At 37.5% G+C, this 23,733-nt stretch overlaps 1 protein-coding gene across 1 annotated transcript; it reads left to right on the plus strand.

Moving 5' to 3' along the window:
• The first annotated feature begins 218 nt into the window (after positions 1-218).
• On the plus strand, positions 219-3,928 carry LOC111916842 (alpha-xylosidase 1). The gene is made up of 3 exons (XM_023912496.3): positions 219-536; positions 787-1,472; positions 1,843-3,928. The coding sequence occupies exons 1-3, from the start codon at positions 289-291 to the stop codon at positions 3,723-3,725; spliced, it is 2,817 nt and encodes a 938-aa protein (XP_023768264.1). The 5' UTR covers positions 219-288; the 3' UTR covers positions 3,726-3,928.
• The last annotated feature ends 19,805 nt before the right edge of the window (positions 3,929-23,733 follow it).

Consider the following 23,733-nt stretch of genomic DNA (forward strand, 5'->3'; position numbering starts at 1 on the left):
TTACCCATAACTACCTTTCATCCACCGCAATTAATATATACAAAAAACGAACCAGTCCAAAAAGTGTGGTGTTTTTTAAAATGGAACCTGAACATAAATACAAACCCTAATTCCAACTTACCACAATCAAAGCTTGTCTTGATGTATTGCGTGGGACCAAATACTCACATGATCTTTAGCATACCACCATTATCTTATCACTACCCTAAACCCTTCCCTCCATTCTGCCTATATATATACACCTCTCTGTAGCCTTCTCAACAGCACCACCACCCCCAAACACCAACAATGGTGTCTTCTTCTCCGGCACAGGCCATCTTTCACCTTACACTGTTACTTATCATATCTTCATGTATACCTCCTTCCTTTTCCCAAAGCACTCCGGCAACGACATCACCACCCACCAAGATTGGCAATGGCTACACTCTGGTATCCCTTCAAGAGTCGCCTGACGGTGGTCTCGTCGGCCGTCTTCAAGTCAACCGGAGAAACTACATCTATGGCGCTGACATCCCTTTCTTGCAGTTGTACATCAAGTAAGCTTCAACTGACTCACCCACCATCTTTACTTTCCCTTCTTTAATATATTTCACTTTCAACCCCATAAAGTATCTACATATTCCACTTTACCCCCCTAGAAAAGACAGTCGTTGTGTAAATAAACCGGATCTAGCCATCTAGGATACCCTTTTCAGAAATGTAGGGGGTGAAAGGTTAATAAATGAAATCAAATGGGAAAATATTGGAAATTGTTATTTGTGTTTAACATGAAGCTTTTGGTTTCAGGCATGAAACCGACGACCGGTTGAGGGTGCACATAAGCGATGCACAGCAGCAACGATGGGAAGTGCCGTACGATATCTTACCAAGAGACCGACCTCCGACGCCGTCGACACAAACCATCGGCCGGTCAAGGAAAAACCCAATCACCGTCTCCGAATTCTCCGGCGGCGAGTTAATCTTCAGCTGCATCTCCAACCCATTCTCGTTCGCCGTGAGAAGGAAATCAAACGGCGAGACGCTATTCAACTCCACTTCCGACCAATCTTCACCCTACAACTCCTTGGTGTTCAAAGATCAATACTTAGAGATCTCAACCTCGCTTCCAAAAGACGCGTCGTTGTATGGTTTAGGAGAGAACACGCAGCCACACGGGATCAAACTCAACCCTAACGAGCCATACACGTTGTGGACGACGGATCAATCGGCGATTAACCTGAATATGGATTTGTATGGGTCACATCCGATGTACATGGATTTGAGGAATGTGGGTGGAGAAGCTTATGCACACGGAGTTCTGTTGTTGAACAGTAATGGAATGGATGTACTTTACAGAGGGAACTCATTGACGTATAAAGTGATTGGGGGTATTTTCGACTTTTACTTCTTCTCGGGACCTTCGCCGCTTGCGGTGGTGGATCAGTACACTCAGCTCGTTGGCCGACCGGCGCCTATGCCATACTGGTCCCTTGGTTAGTACAGTTTACAGTTTACCGGTTATCGTATTTTTCTCTTATTTTAGCCACCGCCACCAGGTATCCCATGTTGCAAACTGAATGCTTTGTGAAGTTGTAATGTACAACTTCATAATGCATCTTAAAAACTGATTTAATAAAATAGAAAAAGGATTAAAAGACAAAGATTTTTCGATCTTGTAAAATGATCTTTTTTTCCATTGTTGTGTACTTCTGTGTCGTAAAGTCTTTGACTCACCAACTAAAAAAGGGGAGGAATCTTTTTATTATTTATTTATTTATAATTCAAAGATAATGTTGATTATTTTATAAACGGATTTTCATTTTCAAGAAAGTAATAAAGATCGAAACTTTTTTATGATTACAGGATTTCATCAATGTAGATGGGGTTACCACAATTTATCAGTGGTGGAAGATGTGGTTGAAAATTACAACAAAGCTAACATTCCACTCGACGTTATTTGGAACGACGATGATCACATGGATGGCCACAAAGACTTCACCCTCAACCCCACCGCTTACCCACAACCGAAACTCCAAGATTTCTTGCAGAGAATCCACGCTCGTGGTATGAAATACATCGTCATTATAGACCCTGGAATCGGTGTTAATTCCTCTTATGGAACTTACCAACGTGGTCTTGCAAAAGATGTCTTTATAAAGTACGATGGTAAGCCTTATCTTGCTCAGGTTTGGCCGGGTGCAGTCAACTTCCCGGATTTTCTAAACCCTGCCACCGTGTCATGGTGGGGGGATGAAGTCCGGCGGTTTCATGAGATTGTTCCGGTGGACGGGTTGTGGATCGATATGAATGAAGCTTCGAATTTCTGTTCGGGTTTGTGTACTCTTCCACAAGGGAAGCAGTGTCCAACCGGGACGGGTCCCGGTTGGATTTGTTGTTTGGATTGCAAGAATATAACGAAAACAAAATGGGATGACCCGCCTTATAAGATCAATGCATCCGGTACCCATGTCCCGATTGGGTACAAGACTATTGCTACAAGTGCGGTTCATTACAATGGTGTCCGGGAGTATGATGCTCATAGCATGTATGGGTTTACTCACGCGATTGCGACTCACAAGGCGTTGCAAGCGCTTCAAGGGAAACGCCCGTTTATACTGTCTCGATCCACATTTGTTGGATCGGGTCATTATACTGCTCATTGGACGGGTGATAACCAAGGGACGTGGAATGATCTAAAGTATTCGATTCATACCATGTTGAATTTCGGGATTTTCGGTATTCCTATGGTTGGGTCGGACATATGCGGGTTTTACCCACAACCAACGGAAGAACTATGTAACCGTTGGATTGAACTCGGTGCTTTTTACCCTTTTTCGCGAGACCACGCGAACTACTATTCTCCACGACAAGAGCTTTACCAATGGGAAACAGTAGCAGAGTCAGCTCGCAATGCATTAGGTATGCGTTACAAGCTGCTTCCATACCTGTACACATTGACTTACGAGGCGCACACGACGGGAGCACCCATCGCGCGGCCAGTCTTTTTCTCGTTCCCCAACATCCAAGAACTATATGGATTAAGCACACAGTTCTTGCTTGGTGAGAGTCTCATGATCTCACCGGTTCTTGACCAAGGTCAAACCAATGTGTCAGCCGTGTTCCCACCTGGAACATGGTATAATCTGTTTGACCTTAGTCAAGCAATCATTTCAAAAGAAACCCAAACCGTCACACTAGATGCTCCATTACACGTGATCAATGTCCACCTATACCAAAACACCATCCTCCCAATGCAAAGGGGAGGTTTGATCTCAAAAGAAGCAAAAATGACACCATTTACTCTTATAGTAACTTTCCCAGCGGGGGCCACTGAGGCCCGGGCTAAAGGAAAGTTATACCTCGATGACGACGAGCTTCCCGATATGAGTCTTGGGAACGGTCAATCAACTTATGTTGAATTTTACGCGTCTGCATCAAAAGAAAATGTAAAGGTGTGGTCGGATGTCACAGACAGTAATTATGCTCTCGATAAAGGTTGGGTGATCGAGAAAGTTACCGTGGTAGGGTTAGCCGGGATTGGTGGACAGTTTGCGATTGATGTCGAGGGAAATGCAGGTATTTTGGATGTGTCAAAATTTAAGATGGTGGAAACCGAGCATAAGTTTTTAAATGAGATGAAAAAGGTAGGAGAGGAGGAGAACAAGAGTGTCATGGTGGAGATTGGAGGGCTGGCTTTACCAGTTGGTAAACAATTTACAATGTCGTGGACTTTGGGAATTAGTTAATTGTTAAGGGGCTTGTCATGGAAATTTTCCGTTATTTTGTCTTTTCTATTTTCTTTTTTTATTTTTGAGGGTTTTTAGACAATTTGGCGAAACGAGAGGGACTAAAATGCAAGTGATTCCTCCTTTTGGCATCGGAATTTGATGTAATAAGAGAATTTTATTAATGTTATTTTGCAAATGCAAATGTTATTTTAGGTTTTTAATCTAAAGTGTTTTTTTATATATGTTGGTGTTAATTGCAAAAAGAAAGAATATATAGTTATTAATTTTATTAGATTAAATGATTAAAAAACATATGCCTTCTTTAAACATTCAATACAACAAACTTATTATTTTTATTTAATGTTTTATACAAAAATAATTTTTATTACATTAAATGATTAAAAGTTATATTGAAAGAAATGGTAATGAGCAAAGAATATTGTATTTGGTCATATATGTCAATAGTCATTTCAAACACACTAATGTTTTTCTAGAATGGTAGACCATCATAAATTTGAATGATATTTGAACATAGGACATTTTTTTTTATCTTGAAACGTTTAATTCTTAAATCACCAAGTTATATAACACTTACTGATTATGACTTTAGTTTGAAAAACTTTCTTATTAACTATTGGAAGTATTGAACATTTTAAGAAAATCAACATTATGGTTTTGAATTGACAAGCATGGATGAATCACGGCGAGAAGAGTGGTGCAAAGTAAAGACGTTATGAGTATGTTTTCAACATTGTCAATTAAAGACCTACTACAACATTGTCAAACAAAGACCTACTATAGCTATATCTATATCATAGTCCAAGGATAATGTCTTTTTATTATTTTTTAAAACCTTAGGTTAGAATGATAAATAGCATGATAAAAAAATTATCATTCGAATTAACGTGTTAGGTTGGCTAAGGCCGAGGGATATGATGATTAGATATTTACTTTAAAAGTAACGACAATTAAATTCATATCATTTTTTCACATTAAAATTTAAGTAACGAACAATTAAATTCATATCATTTTTTCACAATATTAAATTTTTTTGAAAATGCTTGCCATTTCACGTGACTATTATTTTTATATTTTTTTATTTTTGATATTACATTAAATAAAAAATAAAATTTTCAAAACCAAATAAATATTTTACTAATAAAATTAAAATAATTTTTTTATTAAAAAACCTACATTACTAATTAAAAAAAACATAAAAATTTAAACCTACATTAATAATAAAAACTCAAAGAAATTTAAATCTAAATAGATAGATAAAACTAGAAAAAGAAATTAATGTTCATGTTTTTCACAGACTTTTCTTTGAAGTGTTAAAAATGTTTCTAGATATTTTCAACAGATACCCGATTGGAGCATTGTGTACAAAATTTGAGTGTCAATAAGCATTATTTGTTAGTGACAAGTTTCTGTCTTTTTTTTTTTTTTTTAAAGAAAGTAGATTTTAATATATTTTTTCTAAAAGTACTTTATGGGTACTCACAATAGAACTACATTACATAACTTTTCTAGTAACATGAACAAACTGTTTGAAAGGGGGCCTATAATGCTTACTTTATGATTTCCTTGGTTCATACATCATGATTATATATCAATAGGATCCGATAGATATTAGATTGTGTGTTTTCCGCTTCATTTCCTGTTCCTTATTTGGTTGTGGGCTTAGAGCGGATTCACCCAGTCTACTATCTATTCGATCTTAGTCATATATATAATCTGTATACATTAAGAAATCATAAGGGGAAACAGGTATGAAATCATAAGGGGAAACATGTATGGGTCAGATCATAACATGCAAGTACAACGCACTATCTTTCTAGTACAAAAACATACTTTTCGGATGGAACATTAAGTAAGTACATACATATACAATAGAGTTCATACGAATGCATCAATTTTACATTACTTTCTAAGTACAATGTAGATTTCGCTTAAAAAGGACCATTAATGTTAAATTTTGTGATTACTTAGTATATGTGCCAGGGTTACATACAATGTAGATCTGACTAACAGTGGAATGTGTGGACTCCACCTAATTTCATGTTCCTTGTTGGGTTGTGGGCTAAAGGCAGAACCACAAAATCGACTGTCTGTTCGATCTATATTGTATATAACTTGTATCTACTAAGTGATTGTAGAAGGGAACTGTATTTGGGTCACATTTTCTTACAATAGATTACATCAGGAAATATTGGAACTTTTGGAGGAACAAACAAAGGTTTTCAAGGAACAAAATGCATGCTTTCTAAAACAAAATACTTACGAACTCACCAACTTAAATGTTGATACTCTCTTTCAAAATTACTTGTATTCTCAGGAAACTAGTAGACAGGTACACACACCGGGCTTCAGAAGATGGAGCATAGTAGCTTCATGACTTTGTTTTGCTATTTACTTTTGATGTCAATCATATGTGATTCAAATACAATGTAAACACTATACTATTAATGCAATGTATGTTGTTGCTTATTTTACTATGATGCATGTGTTGTGATACTTAACATGGAGTCATCCACCCCCGGACGTTTTCGCCGTTCCGGTTTGGGGGTGCGACACTAGAGAAGACAATGTTGAAGCAGATGCTTTAGCCAATCTTGGATGGAGAACTTGATATACACATGGAGCACTTGTTGTTGACATGGAACACTTAAAGTTGACATGGAGCACTTGCTGAACATGGAGCACTTACAACACGCATGGAGCACTTGCTGAAAGCAAGTTGGACCATAATGATCTCAGATGGCACATCTAGATCATATATGGAGCATCAAGATATTGGTGGATCATCTAGAATATTTGTAGCACCTGGTTCTTGGTATGTATTTTGTTATTAAATCTTCACTTATTTTTACATTTTAGCCTTGGACTCGGCGAGTCGAAGGACTGACTCGCCGAGTAGAAGCGGGATGAGGCGCGGGGTTTGAGCTGCGGACTCGGCGAGTAGCCGCTGTTTGGACAAAGACCCTAATCCAGGGATTTACACCCTATTTAAACGACCTTATACAGCCTCCTTTCCCCTTTATGCTCCCAAACACTCCTCATAGCAAACCCTAGCCGTTTTTGTGAAGATCTAAGGCTTTTTGAGTGATTCTTGTGAGTTTTGATCTCAAGGAAGAAGGAAGAGCATAGAAGGATCAAGAGGGGACTGAAGGATTCGAGTTTGATTCATCATTTGTAGTCTTTGGAAGGTATAAAGTCTGAACCTTGCTCATTCATTTGTTAGATCCCTCTTTGGGGTGATTTAGGGCTTTTATAAGCCATTTTTGGTGGCCAACCATGTTTGCAAACATGGTTGGGGGTTTGGGCTTTTGTATCATGTCATTTTATGAGCCACAAGTCAGATCTAGGTTGCTTTTTGCACCAAGGAAGGCCCCATGCAACAAAAGAACCATTTTAGAGCCTTTTAAGCTCTTATGTCCCATGCATGCACGTAAAGTTTGTAACTTTACGTGCTAGATCGAGTTTAGGGGCCTGGATCCATCATTTGGTTAAGTGTTGTACATTAGAAATTGAAGTTCTTAGTAAGGAATGTGATAGACTCGGCGAGTCCAGGGGTTTTGGTCCCATATCAGTGAGGGTCATAAGGACCAGTTGAGTGTGGAAGGGTTTTTAGGAGTCCCGGAGAGTGACCCAACGTTCTGGGCTAAGCAAAGTGTTCTGGGAATTCATGGTACTCGGCGAGTCCAAGACAATCTTCATGGTACTCGGCGAGTTGTTCATACAACTCGGCGAGTCAAGGACAGAACGTGTTCATAGGATGAAGAGTAACTCGACGAGTTGTTCTTACAACTCGGCGAGTCAGGGCAGGACATGAGTATCGGTTGACGATGAACTCGACGAGTTGTTCATACAACTCGGCGAGTCGGATGTGGATTCAGTCGATGTTCTTTTAGAAGGAAAACTCGTCGAGTCATCGCCTAACTCGACGAGTTGAGACGGGTATGAGGTCTGATGGAAGGATAGGGACTCGGCGAGTTGGCGAGCCAACTCGGCGAGTTAGGTCAACTGGAAGTTGACTTGGTCTTTGACTTGGTCAAGGGGTAAAATGGTCATTTTACCCTAAGGGTAGATGTCAGTTACTGACTAAGTGTTTTGTGGGAATTATAGCCGGAGGATTTCCGGAGCAGCGGCGACATCAGTCAGAGGATTCCCGCTTAGTTCGGCAGCTACTACGAGGTGAGTTACCTTCCAGTAGCGGTGGGTCTACAGCCACAATGCCGACCCACCAGTAGGGTTTGTATGTTAGGTGATTGTCTTTGTGATATCATCTAGGTTTTCTACTACCTAATATGTTATATGCTAGCATGATATGTTGCATGTGTAGAATTCGGTTGTTAGGACCGAAGGGTAGTCAGACACCCCAGATACGTCTGACAGTATGTGATGATATGTTTGCATGCTGGCTTGTATGTTATATGCGATAGAGGTAGTAGAAGGGGACTAGTCCCCGAGGTTCGGTTGTTAGGATCGATGGGTAGTCAGCACCCCAGAATGGCTCGACACGGGTAGGTCAGCGCCCCAGAATGGCTTGACACAGGTTGGCTGGCACCCCAGAATGGCCGTACGGGTAGGTCGACACCCCAGAATGGCCGTACCGGGTAGGTAGGGCACCCCATAAATGCCTGGCAGTATGTATGTGATATGATTGTATGGTATGTGGTACGATGGGGGAACTCACTAAGCTTCGTGCTTACAGTTTTCAGTTTTGTTTCAGGTACCTCTTCAGCGAAGGAGAAGGAGCCGGAGCGGTAGCGGCACATCATACACACACACTTTGGTTTTCCGCATTATGATATATTTGTTGGATTAATGTCTAAGTCCATAACTATAATTGGTAAGACTTGACCCGACCCGGCATGGTCCATTTGGGTTGCATGGCATCATGCACTTGGATAGACTAAAATGAGAGAAATAAGACACTTATGGTTATTAATATATTATAAGTTCTAGTATATTAATAATAAGAATAATAAGATTATTTAATTAGTATTGATCAAGAATTAATCTAGGATTAATTAAGTGATCAAAAGGAGACTAATTAAATATATGGGTTGATTGTGTAAATCATCCATACTTGTATAGTGGGCTAATGCTCCATGGATTATCTAGTTGGGCTAAAACCCATATGATTCTCCATGGATGCTCCATGGTGTTTTGAACCCATGGATCATGGAAATGAAAGGCCATGTCAATTAGGGTTTACATGGTGTAACCCTAACTATATAAGCATCATATTGTTCACCAAAATCGGTCACTAGAGTGTGTAAAAATAAGGGCTAGCCGACTTCATGAGTTGTGGATTTCTCTCAAGTTATTCCAAGTGTATTTGGTGTTGTGTGAACCATTTGAGGTGTCACACTTGGGGCACTAGGCACTCAAGCTTCATGAAGACTTTCTACATCAAAGAGGTATGTATTCTATCTTGTTACACTCATTGTTTTGTATGCTAGATTAGGATAATACCTTGGAAGTTCTTATTTGCATGTATAATAGAGAAAACATAGATCCAAGGTATTTAGGGTTGCATGTACACTTAGGAGTGTTAGAATGCTCCAAACCCAACAGTGGTATCAGAGCCTAGGCTTGTTTTCTTGTTATACTTGCAAAAGAAGCTGGAAAATCGAGTTTTGATGCTGTCTGCCCAGCAGACTCGCCGAGTCCAAGGCAAAATGCATCCAACTCGACGAGTTGAACCCCCAGACAGCATAAATTCGACTTTTTTGGCTGGAATTGGACTAGGAACATTACCCTAAGATGTTTTTGAACTTATAAACTTGTTTTTGATGTGGTAATGTTCATGCTAATCCAATTTCAAAGATAATTGTCAATAGATTCATGTTTTGTATTAGTTTAAGGTTTAGACTAATTACATGAAAAAGTTTGATTTGAATTATCTTGTTCTTATGAGTTGCTTAGATTAATAGAAAAGTTGAGTAAAATAGTTGTTTTCAATCCAAATTAATCTAAGAGTTGATTCTAAAATGTGTTTTTGTAACTTGTCCTCAAGTTATATGAAAAGTCACATTTAAGTTTCATAAAACTCATAATAGTTGGCAAAGGTTACAAAAATGAAGAGTCTAGTTCTAATTAAATGAGTTTATGACTCCATAACTTGTCCTCAAGTTATGGAGGACCAAGAGTCTCTTCATTAAATAATAATAAAAAAAGTGTAACCTTAATTAATTCCATAAGTTATAAAATAAAGAAAAGTTAATTCTTTTATTAGTTTAAAGTCTTCCATAACTTGTCCTCAAGTTATGGAACTTGAAGAGTTTTTGGATTAAAACTACTTTAAACACATAAGTTATGGAATTAGTTAGTTTTGAATAGTTTCAAAACTTGCCCTCAAGTTTTGGAATTTGAAAAGTTTTCACTTATGAATACTTTAATTCCAAGTTAGCCCTTAGAATTTTAAAGAGTTAAAATTCAACCCTTATACTTCATAATATTATAAGTTAATAATATATATATGTATAAGAGTAAAGTCAGTCTTACCGCTAGTACGCCTCATTCACGAAGCCGGTCTATAAGGTGGGTATAAGGTTGTTGCCTATAAAATGGCAACTTAATGAGTGTCCACTCTCACCCACCACTTGCTTGACTGGTGGAGGGTCGTTAGCCGAACGGGTTTGACAGAACTAGAATTCTCCCTTCATTAAAAGTATTAATGATAAATACTAAGTAACTAAACTCTTAATAATACCCAATCTTAGTTACTTAGGAAAATGTGAATAAGGTGTTAATCCATGAAATTACACTTTGCACTTTGTTTAAGTCGGTTAGTGGAGCGTGTGTGGTTAACCGGCACACTAACTCGTATTTAACAAGGTAGGTAAAGGGTAACTTAATGTTTATCATTGTATCGATGGAGCGTGTGTGGTTAACCGACACATCGATTGAGGGGTAAACACTTAAGGGTACCAAGTAATTTGCATGGTTACTTCACACCTTGTTTTGTGATCCTCGACATCCCAGTCACAAAACCTGAAGGGCACACTCGAGATTGAAACATGCCATTGAACAGTTCAATGAATCTCAAAGATCTAGGAGTTTCAAAACCAATTAAAACCTAATAATACATTTCGTTTATCTTGGTGGAAATTGGTGAATCGTCATTCACCTACCTTCAAATATTTTATAGCTTGGATTACGGCATACCTCTTCTAAGTTATAAAATAGTTTGTTGGGTCCTAGCCTTAATATTTCATATGGGGTGTCATATTAAGGACTTAAGATCAACTATCTTGAATATCTCCCAAAAGATGTCTGGTTTAGACATTCATGATCTCCCCAAATCTCTTGAAACAAGCTTTCCTAAATGAAGATGATGTCCCTTGGAAATCATAATTCATTCACCTCCTCCAATTATTCTCCCCAACCCACAAGTTCTTGAAAAGTTTAAGGTTACTCAAGCCCAATTGGCAAGGCAAGGTCTAGGTGTGGTCACGTCTTGGAGATGTAGTCACATATTGACAAGCCGGGAGAGTTGGGTGTCAAAGTCTTGAGAAAGTTGGTGGTTCAACTACTTTCTAAGTCACATAGTGAGTTCTTTTAGAACACCTATGAAACAGACTGTGACAAGACCCTTAATGATCTTATCTATTTGATAAGATCAACTTCCTAAAACTTTATGGACATTGACAATGATGACATTGGATATCTAGTAAAGCTCTCTCTTCCCAGTGGAAAGCGATCGGCCATAGTCAACTCGGTTGACCAAATGGTAAAGAGAAAAGCTAAGTCTGTGATAGTCCCGTGTACCATTATCAAAGGGTCCATATGTTTATATTGCCAAAGGAAGGAACATTGGTTGCGAAGCTGCCAAATTTACCTAAGGATGTTAAAGTCAATAAGTTTGACTCTACTTCAGGTAAAGTCCACTATCTAACTCTGTTAAGTTTCTATTCTGAGATTCCTGATACATGATGTGACTGGGTCACATGGTGATGTTTTAAGAATCAAAGAAAAGTGAAGAAACTTAAAGAAAGAATATGCTGAATCTGATGGCATAGATGGATTTCTATCGCATAGTTTGAAGATCGGATTCTTGAGCTACTTCTTAGGAGTTATGAGATATTGCTTAGGAATAGATAACAACAAGTTTTCATATGGATTGTCAGGATAAGTTTTTCCGCAAAGTTTTAAAATAAAAGAAAATTTTTGATTTTATTTATTTTAAAATATCCTTACAGTGGTATTTGAGGAAAAATTGTTGCTTATATGATTCCATTAATAGCAAGAGTGGAAATATGAAATTGATTCTTTCATTTGTGGTAATGTCTAAATTTACCAAATAAGGAAAGATTCTCATCACCCAAGTTTCAATTGGACCGGAACTTGGAATCATGCAAGTTGTATGGCATGATGAATGAGAACTTTCAAGTATTGGAAAATTAAGACTAACTACTTGTTCACATGGATGTGTGAGTCAAATAAAGGACTAAGGGATCGAGTACACATTCTTGTGTACTGATTAAGTCCACCACAAAAGATTGATAAGACTATTCGTCATAGTTTACTAAAGCTCAGTAAATATGATTATACTTACAAGCTTAAGTGTAACTCTGAGATATTGGAAAAGGTTCCAATGTAAGGCAGAGCGAATAAGAAGAATCAAATTAGGCAGAAGGATAAAAGTTTCTCAAATTTGAAAAGATGGGAGAGTACTTTAGTATCAGGTTTTGTGATCATCTTAATGATTAAGAAACCATAGCACAATTAGTTCTCTAAGGAAATCTTAGTGCATTCTTATGACTAAGAAGAGGGATCTTGAATTGTTGAAATGGTTAAATCAAGAAGATGAGTCATACTTCATTCCAATACAAGTCTTAGAGTCATACTCCAAGATTGTAACTTGAGTGACATGTCTCAAAGAAGGTTTAAAACACTTGTCAAATGTAAAAGTAAAAGTTTTCTACTCTTGTACATTTGAAATTGGTAAGTTGTGATGTTTTGGATAAAACAAATACCAACTTAAGCCAATTGTGTGAAGTTTTTGTCTTGGTTAGAATCCACACTATCTCTTGAATAACTGATAAGAAAGTCTTATAGGTCAAGAGGACAGTGGGAGTCTTAAAGGTCTTGAAAGTCTCAAGAACTATTCAAGAATAGAACCTGAAGTTCTTCTCTAGCACACGACTTGAGGTTTATAACCTATCGTGTTGACATATTCTGTGCCCATTCCAGTTAAAGTTGGCTTTGCATATGAGTTCTTAGAGTTCTCAATTTGTTGCACAACAACTTGGAAGCAATGGCAGGCCCTTGAGCTGCCAGGTGGCAAGAAGTTAAGATTGAGTTCAATCCATATGAGTTTGGATTCGTCATTATCCTTGTCTTGGGACTATGGATTTGACAATTCACATGGAACACATACACCAAAAAAAATCTAAGTGTCATAAGGTTTCTCTCCGATTCATGAAAATGATGGTGAGGAAACATTTTCACTAAGTAGATTTTAGCTAGATAGCAATTATGATATTTGCATTCTCAAAGTCGTTAGTGGAGCGTGTGTGGTTTACCAACACACTAACTTGGACTTGTGAGAAGTGGCAAAAAGGTCTAACCATTATGATTACGTCATCCCTCTTCATAATTGTTTAGACACACAAGTGTGCTATCTAAGGGAAGGTGTATGATTTTGATAAAGTCTTATCAAAACAATCTACTATCAGAAATCTGAACTTTGGTAAGAAAGTCAGCTGATTTCTGAGTACATGTCAAAGCTAGTGGGAGCATAAGTGTTATGCTAATAATCATCATGTTAGTGGGAGCATGATAATTATGATAAGTATTGCAAGTTAGCAATGTTAATTATAGAAAACAAAAGTTTCAATTGGGAAAGAGTTGTTTTGCTATAATTAAGGGAGAGGAAATTATACTTCATATCAAATCTATAAGCTTAGATCATGAGGCTTTAATCATTTAGTCAAGGATATATATATGGATTTCATGTTGGAATGGCTCAACATAAGGAAATTCTATATATGGGTCCATTATTTGCGTTCTAAAATTCGATTATGATTACGGCATCCCTTTTCATAATCTGAAATATGAGAACTTGGCAAATAGAAATGGGAATATTATAGCAAAAGACTGGTTTAGTCTTTATGTGAAACATCATGAATCGTGTCCCATATGCTTCGGATATAGGATCAATTACATGTGCTATATTCATCCTTTCTAAAATTTTTCCAAATGCCTGGGGCATTAAGAAGGGAAAAGGTTTAGAACTGGATATGACTAATAGGATTAAACAATTGTCGAGGACAATCTAAGGTTTACCAAAGATTGGTTGCTCAAGGACAGTTGGAAGTATAGTGATAATTCTGGAAGGACCATATTGACATAATCTGTAAGGAGGCAACTCTTGTTCAGAAGTGATAGTCAAAATGGAATCTGGAAATGTTTCAAAGTTAGAATTTTCAATCTGTTTAGGATTAGGAAACTTAATGCAAGAAGGATGTTTCCAAGGAGTTGGTCTCCTTTGGAATGCTCTGTAATGGTTATTGTCAAGTCTTTCTGATTTTGTGCATAATCATTACAAGAAGATCGATGCATATAAGTTTAGAATCTAACAGATTTCAGTAAATGGCATGAATTTGGAATTCTTGCATTTGCAGTAAGGATTTGGGAGTGTGAAAAGAGAATCATTGAAGTTATGTTCAATGGATCTAGTTCACAAAGTAAAGATCATAGACAAACATAGTATGCATACTTGGTGTATGGCATGACTAGTGTTTAGAAAACATAGTGTACATACTTGGAGCATGGGACAACTATTGTTTTAAATTCAAGAATAAAGTTGATAGCTGAAACAGTATACAATGAATAATGTGTAATCATATGGTGATAAATAAAAGGTGTTTTATTTATGTTCATAGGTTTTGATACCATATTGGATTCAATTATTATTGTGTTTCACTTTGCATGTTTTGACTTCCCGAATAAACTGGGTTATTCTTCTGGAATGACTAAGTTATTCAAACCATCCACAGTCAGTCATATGTTGGAAGTAGATATGAATTAAAACTTTCATGGGTTGGCTTGTAGAGGTCTAAGGTGTTGGACAAAGGGCTACAACACTCATGAGTGCTCATAAGTTCTGAGTATTGGATTCAACCCGCGCTCATTGGAATCACTTCATGGATTTTATCACGAGTGATCATGAGACGATAATATCTTATATTCTTCAAACCTAGAGATATGAGTTGTTACTATGAGTTGGTTGTACATTGATTGCACGAAAACGCATTTGGTAACTCGGTGCTATAAAACGTGCCTTTGTGTATGATTCAACAAGTAGTAGAACAAGCCATATGAATCGAAGTTTATCCATTCCTTTTACCTTCGGGATAAAAGCGAAATCTGTGGGCCCCTCGATGATTTGATGATGACAAATGGAAGTGCTCGGCCGGGCCAGGACTGATTTGATTTGTTCAATTAGTCAGTCGTCATAAATCGGAAATCGGGAAACAACAAATGGACAGAGAGAATGATTATAATCCATGTCTCAGTCCATATGATATCTAGAATGGAGGAATATATGATCCCTTATCTAATGGACAAGTCATTGACAAAGGTCAGAGTTCATCTACAAGGTCAGAGTTCGACAGAAGCTTTTGAGAGCTACGATTGCCAGTTGGTTCCTGAAGTCATACGCAATAATAGTTTTAGACTTATCCAAGTGGGAGACTGTTGGATTAATTTCTAAGTCCATAACTATAATTGGTAAGACTTGACCCGACCCGGCATGGTCCATTTGGGTTGCATACCATCGTGCACTTGGATAGACTATAATGAGAGAAATAAGACACTTATGGTTATTAATATATTATAAGTTCTAGTATATTAATAATAAGAATAATAAGATTATTTAATTAGTATTGATCAAGAATTAATCTAGGATTAATTAAGTGATCAAAAGAAGACTAATTAAATATATGGGTTGATTGTGTAAATCATCCATACTTGTATAGTGGGCTAATGCTCCATGGATAATCAAGTTGGGCTAAAACCCATAGGATGGTCCATGGATGCTCCATGGTGTATTTGTACCCATGGATCATGGAAATGAAAGGCCATGTCAATTAGGGTTTACATGGTGTAACCCTAACTATATAAGCATCTTATTCTTGACCAAATCGGCCACTAGTGTGTGAAGTAAAAGGGCTAGCCGATTTCATAAGTTGTAGAATTCTCTCAAGTTGTTCCAAGTGTTTACATCTTACGTTTGTTCAATTAGTTAGTCGTCATAAATCGGAAACCGGGAAACAACAAATGGACATAGAGAATGATTATAATCCATGTCTCAGTCCATATGATATCTAGAATGGAGGAATATATGATCCCTTATCTAATGGACAAGTCATTGACAAAGGTCAGAGTTCGACAGAAGCTTTTGAGAGCTACGATTGCCAGTTGGTTCCTGAAGTCATACGCAATAATAGTTTTAGACTTATCCAAGTGGGAGACTGTTGGATTAATGTCTAAGTCCATAACTATAATTGGTAAGACTTGACCCGACCCGGCATGGTCCATTTGGGTTGCATGGCATCATGCACTTGGATAGACTAAAATGAGAGAAATAAGACACTTATGGTTATTAATATATTATAAGTTCTAGTATATTAATAATAAGAATAATAAGATTATTTAATTAGTATTGATCAAGAATTAATCTAGGATTAATTAAGTGATCAAAATAAGACTAATTAAATATATGGGTTGATTGTGTAAATCATCCATACTTGTATAGTGGGCTAATGCTCCATGGATTATCTAGTTAGGCTAAAACCCATATGATTCTCCATGGATGCTCCATGGTGTTTTGAACCCATGGATCATGGAAATGAAAGGCCATGTCAATTAGGGTTTACATGGTGTAACCCTAACTATATAAGCATCATATTATTCACCAAAATCGGTCACTAGAGTGTGTAAAAATAAGGGCTAGCCGACTTCATGAGTTGTGGATTTCTCTCAAGTTATTCCAAGTGTATTTGGTGTTGTGTGAACCATTTGAAATGTCACACTTGGGGCACTAGGCACTCAAGCTTCATGAAGACTTTCTACATCAAAGAGGTATGTATTCTATCTTGTTACACTCATTGTTTTGTATGCTAGATTAGGATAATACCTTGGAAGTTCTTATTTGCATGTATAATAGAGAAAACATAGATCCAAGGTATTTAGGGTTGCATGTACACTTAGGAGTGTTAGAATGCTCAAAACCCAACAATATTCTGGGATTGTACTCTGACATTATTATTATTTTCATGTGTTGGGTATTTAGACACGAGATATGTTTATTGAAATGATATGATCATATGACATTTTACTAAAAATGTTTTACAACCTACTTAATTTAAATGAAATTTTTGGACGTGAAATTTGGGTTGTTACAATATTGATGTCTCATCAGAAACATTGTTGGCTCATCCACAACTTTATGGCTCAACAAGAGGTTGATGGATCAACATGAATACTTGGTGGCTTAACTCAAGTCAATAGATCAACATGATCACATTGATGGCTCAACAAGATTGCATGTGACATATCGATATCATATACAATGATATCACGTCCAAGTACTCAATGGCATATGCATTTCGTTCAGGATCCATCATGAACACGTGGTTGTACATCTTCAAGTTCAAGATACATTCCAACATTCAAGAAACAACTCAACTTGATCAACGACACTTCTGGAAGTTGATGACATCTTAGAAGACAATTGAGCAACATGATGCTCATGTTGCTCATCACATTTTCAATGTTGATCAAGAAGGCTCAAGAAATATGAAGACTCATAACTTGGATGGAACCCTAACAGAATACTAGCGGAATTGCAATATTCCATCCATTCTCCGTTAAGTAGGGAAAAGGTGTCAACTGATGACTAAGTCATTATGATGTGTTAACACCTGATGATGTGTTAACACCTGATTGGTTAAGCCATGTCATGGGATTTTCCAAAGCCTATAAATATGCCCCCTTAGGATCTATTATAAAGTTACTCTTCCTGTTTCATTTTTTGCTCATTCTGGACAATTGCTGTTTAGACTAGTTTGCAGACAGCCACTTGAGAGTTTTAGTGCGTTTACTATTCAAACACTTGTAACTGAATCTTTATGAATACGAGACACTTTTGAATCATTGATCTTGAACATACAAAAACGTTTTTAATCATTAACTTGGTGATTCACAACTCTTTATTTTCCACATTACTTGCCACTTGATGATTCTGAAACTCTGTTTCAGTATTTACAACACCTGGACTCTTCTAGTCCAGGTTTACTGAATTTTCTCATTTCTTCAGTTGGTATCAGAGCTCGAGTGATCGAATTTGAGACTTAGAAAACATACAAAAATATTTTTCTTCAAGTTTCAAACCAGTATCACTTGTTCTCAATGGCAAGTGTGAATCAAAACCAAAATATTCTCTATTAAGTTTCAGTTGCAAGCAGTCTTGGAGCAGGAAATCATGCACCTATCCTTGTTCCTAGTGAATACACTTCATGGGCAGATCGCATCAAGCACTACCTGGAAGGTCATGACTATGACATCTGGACTTTCATCTCCACTGGAAAACATACTCCAGAATTTATGAAAGATACTAAAGTTCCCGAAGTTGATGTTTCTCCTGAAACCTCCAAAGTTATCTCTGGATCTGTTTCGATTGCTGCTCAACTTCGTGACAAAAAGATCAAGAAGTTTAAGGCTAAGGCGTTGCAAGAGCTCTTATCTGGAATTCATCAAGACATTTATGAGAAACTTCTTGATGAAGATAAGAGTTCACCCTCAACGTCTGGAATGCACTCAAGAAACCATTCGAGGGGACTGACAAGATTCTTGCAAATAGGAAGACATTCGCATTAACAGACATGGACAACTTCAAGAGGATTTCAAAGGTGAAAGATCGTAAGAGGATTTCAATATGAAATCCTTGAACAATTTATCTCCCCCAAATGGTATATAGTTCACATGATCATACTACAAACTATGACCAATTTAGACACCATGTCTTCGTTTGATCTATATGCTAAACTGAAACAACATGAGCCAAAAGTCAACAGCTAGCTTAGGTAACTCCCTTTGATAATCAAGGACTTGCCATGGGAAATTCAGCACCTATGGCAAATCATTCTAAAAAATTGACTGCACATCATAATCCAATCCCAAACCACTTTGCTGATCAATTTGGCAACCAAGGATATGGAGTGTATCCTTATCAAAGTTCGAGTAGGCTCAACAGTACAATCAAAATCCCTACATCCAATTTAACAACCTCTTCAGATAGCAAATAGGTACATGGAAAATCATCAAGTCTTTATTGGAACCACAATGAAATCTCCTCAAATCAATTAGGAAAATGAGTATGAAGAATGATTGGCATTCCTGATCAAGTTCAATCCAAACTTCAAGAAGTTTGTGAACAATACAACTAGGAAATTCAAAGCATAAAGTTATCAGCAACCCCAACACTATCATCAGAACTCTAGAAACTTCTAAGGAGGAAGCAACAATCAACAAAACTTCAACTCCCAGAATTGAAATTCTGAAAGTTACAACTCTCAGAGGACGAACACAAGAGTTCAAGATAACAAGTTGAAATCCTATGATGATAATGAAGTGATCAGGTGCCACAACCGTCAATGTGAAAATCAATTTGCCAAGGATTGCAAAATGAAGACCAAGAAGGTCAAAGATGAAGCATACTGACTTCAAAAGGCAGAGCAGATCAAGAAGCAGTCAAAAGACAAAGCTTTCATGGTCATGGAAACTCCAAATGTGGAAGTCTGGGAAATGGATGATGAAGTGCCTCAAGTAGAAGAAATAGAAGCCTACAAAAACTACTTCTGCTTCATGGCTGATGATGACAAAGAGCGTTCTTCTCTCAATCAACAAGTTGTTAGAAGGTACACTTCATGCTTCGTGATAATCATTTAACTATTGATCCTTTTGTGGATGCCATTACCCACATTTATGAAATAATTAAAGAATATGTCACCAGTGCTGAATATCGTGTCAGTTACTACAAAGATGAACTGACAACCACTCAGTTCAGACTTGAAGAATTAAGATGTAATATGGCTAAGTTAGAAAATGGCCTTGCAATCAAAACTGAGGCACATCTTACGTTAGTTGAACAATATGAAATTGTATTGAATCAACGTGACATTATTGCAAAAGACAATCGTGAGATGTACACCCAAATCAATACAAAAACCACTAGTTATAAGGCATCCAAAACCCTTCTTGAACATAACTCACATGCCATTCTCAAGGGACCAAAACCATCATGGATCAAATATGGTCTTGGTTATGATGAAATGAACAAGGAAATCATGGGTCTCAATACGCAACCAGAGTTGTTACAATGTGATCCAAGTCTCTTCACTGGAGATAATGAGGATAAAGAAGAGGTGGTAACTTGTAGTCCTGATGTAATTGCCACTTCATTCTCAAGCATCCCATTGGAAGTTACGTCATCCCGTGATCTTTCAGACTTGGACACTAAGTCTAACTCTCCAGTAGAATTTTCTCTTGAATGTCCCACCATGGAAAGTTTCAATTCAGAAGATGCCACTTCTGAAAAATCAAATATCTCTGACTCAAAATCTAGTGTTAAACAACCCAAAGCATATGATCCAATATGATATTCCAAGACTGAACCCATTAAATTTCTCAGTCAAGAAACATTCCCATCTCTTAATGCTTCTGTCTCTAGAACAAAGGACTTAGGATGTAAATATTCTAAGAAACAACAGACAAGGAAGTCTCCAATTCAAGTCAGCAAGGATGACACCTTGAAGACTATAAGTAATGAGAAAACTGTTGTTGAGATACTCAAGAGACATTTTTTTCAAATAAAAATCACTTCACCTAATCCTAAACAACAATAGACAATTATAAAGCCAACTAATGTCTCTAAAGATAAGGGAAAAGAGAAAATTGATGTCTCTAAAGAACAAGGTCCAACCGTAGTCCATCCTTCAAAACCTAAAGTGGTTAAGACTACAAATAATGATAAGGATAGAAAGAACAAGAGCGTACCAAAGGCTAAGCCAAGCCAAGGAAAGACCAGACATACCATTCCTCCCAAATCTTCAAGGACTCAAAAAACCTCTCTTTCAAATCATGGTTTCTCAAATTCTAGATTTCCAAATCAAACTTGAATCAACTAGCAGAATAGTTTCAGACCTAACAATCTTCCAGATTTGTCTGAAAAGATGAGACCAAGCCCTGTTCAAACCAACCCATTCATGTATCAGAATAGTAATTACCTTAAGAATTATATTCTTGGTCCATATTGTGGTTTTACTCCATCCATAGGAGGGAACCACATGTTTGGGGGAAACTCTAGGTTTCCAATGATCAATCATTTCAGGGGAAATACCTAGTTTCCCATGTTTGATTAATTTGGAATGCTTGTGAACTATGGATTTCTTTCTTCAGGAATTCCTACTCAGTTCACCAACTCTCCATATTTCCCATACACCAAACCTCAAAAGAAGACCACTAAGAAATCCAAAACCAAGGTCTCAAAAAACCAAGACCATTAAGAAATTTGAAGAAATATAACACTCAAGGACCCAAAAAAAACATGAGTACCTAAAACTTCTCTCTAAATGTAGACTTTTTATGTTGGGTTACCACACGACGATACATGGTACATTAACAGTGGATGCTCCAGGCACATGACCGGGCACAAAGGTTATCTCAGATATTTCAAAATCACAACGTTAGGTCAGTATGTTACTTTCGGAAACAACATGAAGGGAGAAGTTATAGGACATAGAAACATATCGAACGGGAACTTTATCGTTAAGTGTGTAGCGTAGTAGATGGTATTAAGCATAACCTTATCAGTGTTGCACAAATGTGTGACAATGATCATGACGTTTTGTTCACAAAAACCAAAAGTTTGATTATGGATACCAACAAGCGTATCCTTGTTGATTCCCTACGAAATGGGAAAATGTATCCTCTTGGTATTGAACCAATTGAGGGAATCCCTGATATTTGTCTTCTTTCCAAAGCTACTTTTGCGATCAGTTGGTTGTGGCATAGAGGACTCTCTCACCTTAACTTTGGTTATATCAATAAACACATTGGAAAGGATCTTGTGAGAGGACTACCGTTGTTAAAACTTGACAATGATATACTTTGTACTGCTTGTGAACAAGGCAAATTTTCTAAATCTCCTCACAAAAGTATAACAGAACACGGTGTATTTGAACCTATTTAGCTTATACATATCGATCTGTATGGTCCCACTACAGTTCCTAGCTTAAGTGGTAAGAAATACATTCTTGTGATTGTTGATGACCATCCCAAATTCACTTGGGTGTACTTTCTGCGAAACAAATCTGAAACCACCAATGAGCTAATTAACTTCATTTCTACATAGAAGTTAGGGTAGGTAAGCCCTTTACAAGACTGAGAAGTGGTAATGGTGGCGAGTTCAAGAACAACGCCTTAGATAGCTTTCTTGTATCCAAAGGCATCGAGCACAATTTTTCCGCACCTTACACTCCACAACAGAATGGTGTAGTTGAAAGAAAGAATCGGACACTATGTGAAACTGCTCGATCTATATTGATCTTCACAAACCTACCGCAATACTTCTGGATCGAAGCCACTACAGCCGCTTGTTTCACTCAAAACAGATCCCTGATCAACAACAAGATTGAAGTCACTCCCTATGAAGTAGTGAAAAAGAGGAAGCCCAACGTCAAATTCTTCACATCTTTGGCTATTGTTGCTACATCAAGAGTAACAGGGATCAACTAGGCAAATTCCCACCCAAGGCTGATGAAGGTATCTTTACGGGATATTGCCTTCATGATGCAGCTTATAGAGTTCTGAACAAGAGAACCAAGGTGATAGAGGAAAGTAGTGATGTCACATTTGATGAAAGCTATGTAAGGGTTCTGGATCCAAACCAATTTGGTCCTCAAATGGTAGAACCTTTTGATAAAATGAACCAACCATCACCTGCTAATGCTTATACTCCAGTCCATGCTATTGAAGTACCTTTTGATTAAATGAACCAACCATCCTTTTTCCAACTCAACCCTCTACCCTAGAATCAGAAAAACTCACAAGAACAGTTTCTCTAGATGTTTCTCAACCTTATCATCCATCAAAAGACTCCAGTTCCAACAAATCTCAGGTTGAGGGGGAACCATCTTCGAATGATTATATTCCTAAAAGTCCTTTAGAATCTTCCGAACCTTCTACCCCAACCACCCATCATCAATCTGGACCACTCATAACACCGGTCACTGCATATTTTGAGGGGGAACCATCTTTAGATGGTTCCATTCTTAAAGTTACTTGTATAATCCTCCAAACCATCCAGTCCATGGTCTCAGGGGGAACCCCACTCGATTGGTTCCAGTTCTTCAAGTTCCATTCCATCCACTCCATCTATTGAATTCAAGTATGCAACAGTTGAGGGGGAACCACCTGTTTTAGGTAGTTCTGGACTCTTTCAAGACGATCTTTTTAAAGGAACATTTACTTTTGATTACCCACCTCATCCAAAAGAACAATATGAGGTAGTTTGCACTCCTCAAATCCTTAAGGAATCTCGTCTCACAAAATGGACAAATGATCATCCAGCCGAACAAATCATAGGTGATCTAGATTCTCGAGTAGTGACTCGTTCAACAACCAAGAACGAATTCTTATATGCAAGCTTTTTATCCATGATAGATCCTAAAGGAATCAAAGAGGCTCTACAAGATGTAGATTGGGTAAAAGCAATGCAAGAAGAGTTCGCTTAGTTTAAACGCAAAAACATGTGGGACTTAGTGCCAACACCAGAAGGAGTATCAGTTTGTTGGTTCAAGATGGGTCTACATGAACAAGAGTGATGAAGATGGAGTCATCATCAGGAACAAAGCCAGACTTTCATCATAGTCTATGCCTTCCATCATCAGGAACAAAGCCAGAATGGTTGTCAAAGGCTACTAACAACAAGAAGGCATAAAATATGATG

Source organism: Lactuca sativa, chromosome 8, assembly GCF_002870075.4.
Source record: "Lactuca sativa cultivar Salinas chromosome 8, Lsat_Salinas_v11, whole genome shotgun sequence".
Classification (NCBI taxonomy): Eukaryota; Viridiplantae; Streptophyta; class Magnoliopsida; order Asterales; family Asteraceae; genus Lactuca; species Lactuca sativa.

Bases quoted from the DNA above. Each gene is read 5' to 3' on its own strand.
- LOC111916842 (XM_023912496.3), top strand. From the start codon at position 289: ATGGTGTCTTCTTCTCCGGCACAGGCCATCTTTCACCTTACACTGTTA. The intron at 537-786 runs GTAAGCTTCAAC...TTTTGGTTTCAG, and splicing joins TTCTTGCAGTTGTACATCAA to GCATGAAACCGACGACCGGT. The intron at 1,473-1,842 runs GTTAGTACAGTT...TTATGATTACAG, and splicing joins TATGCCATACTGGTCCCTTG to GATTTCATCAATGTAGATGG.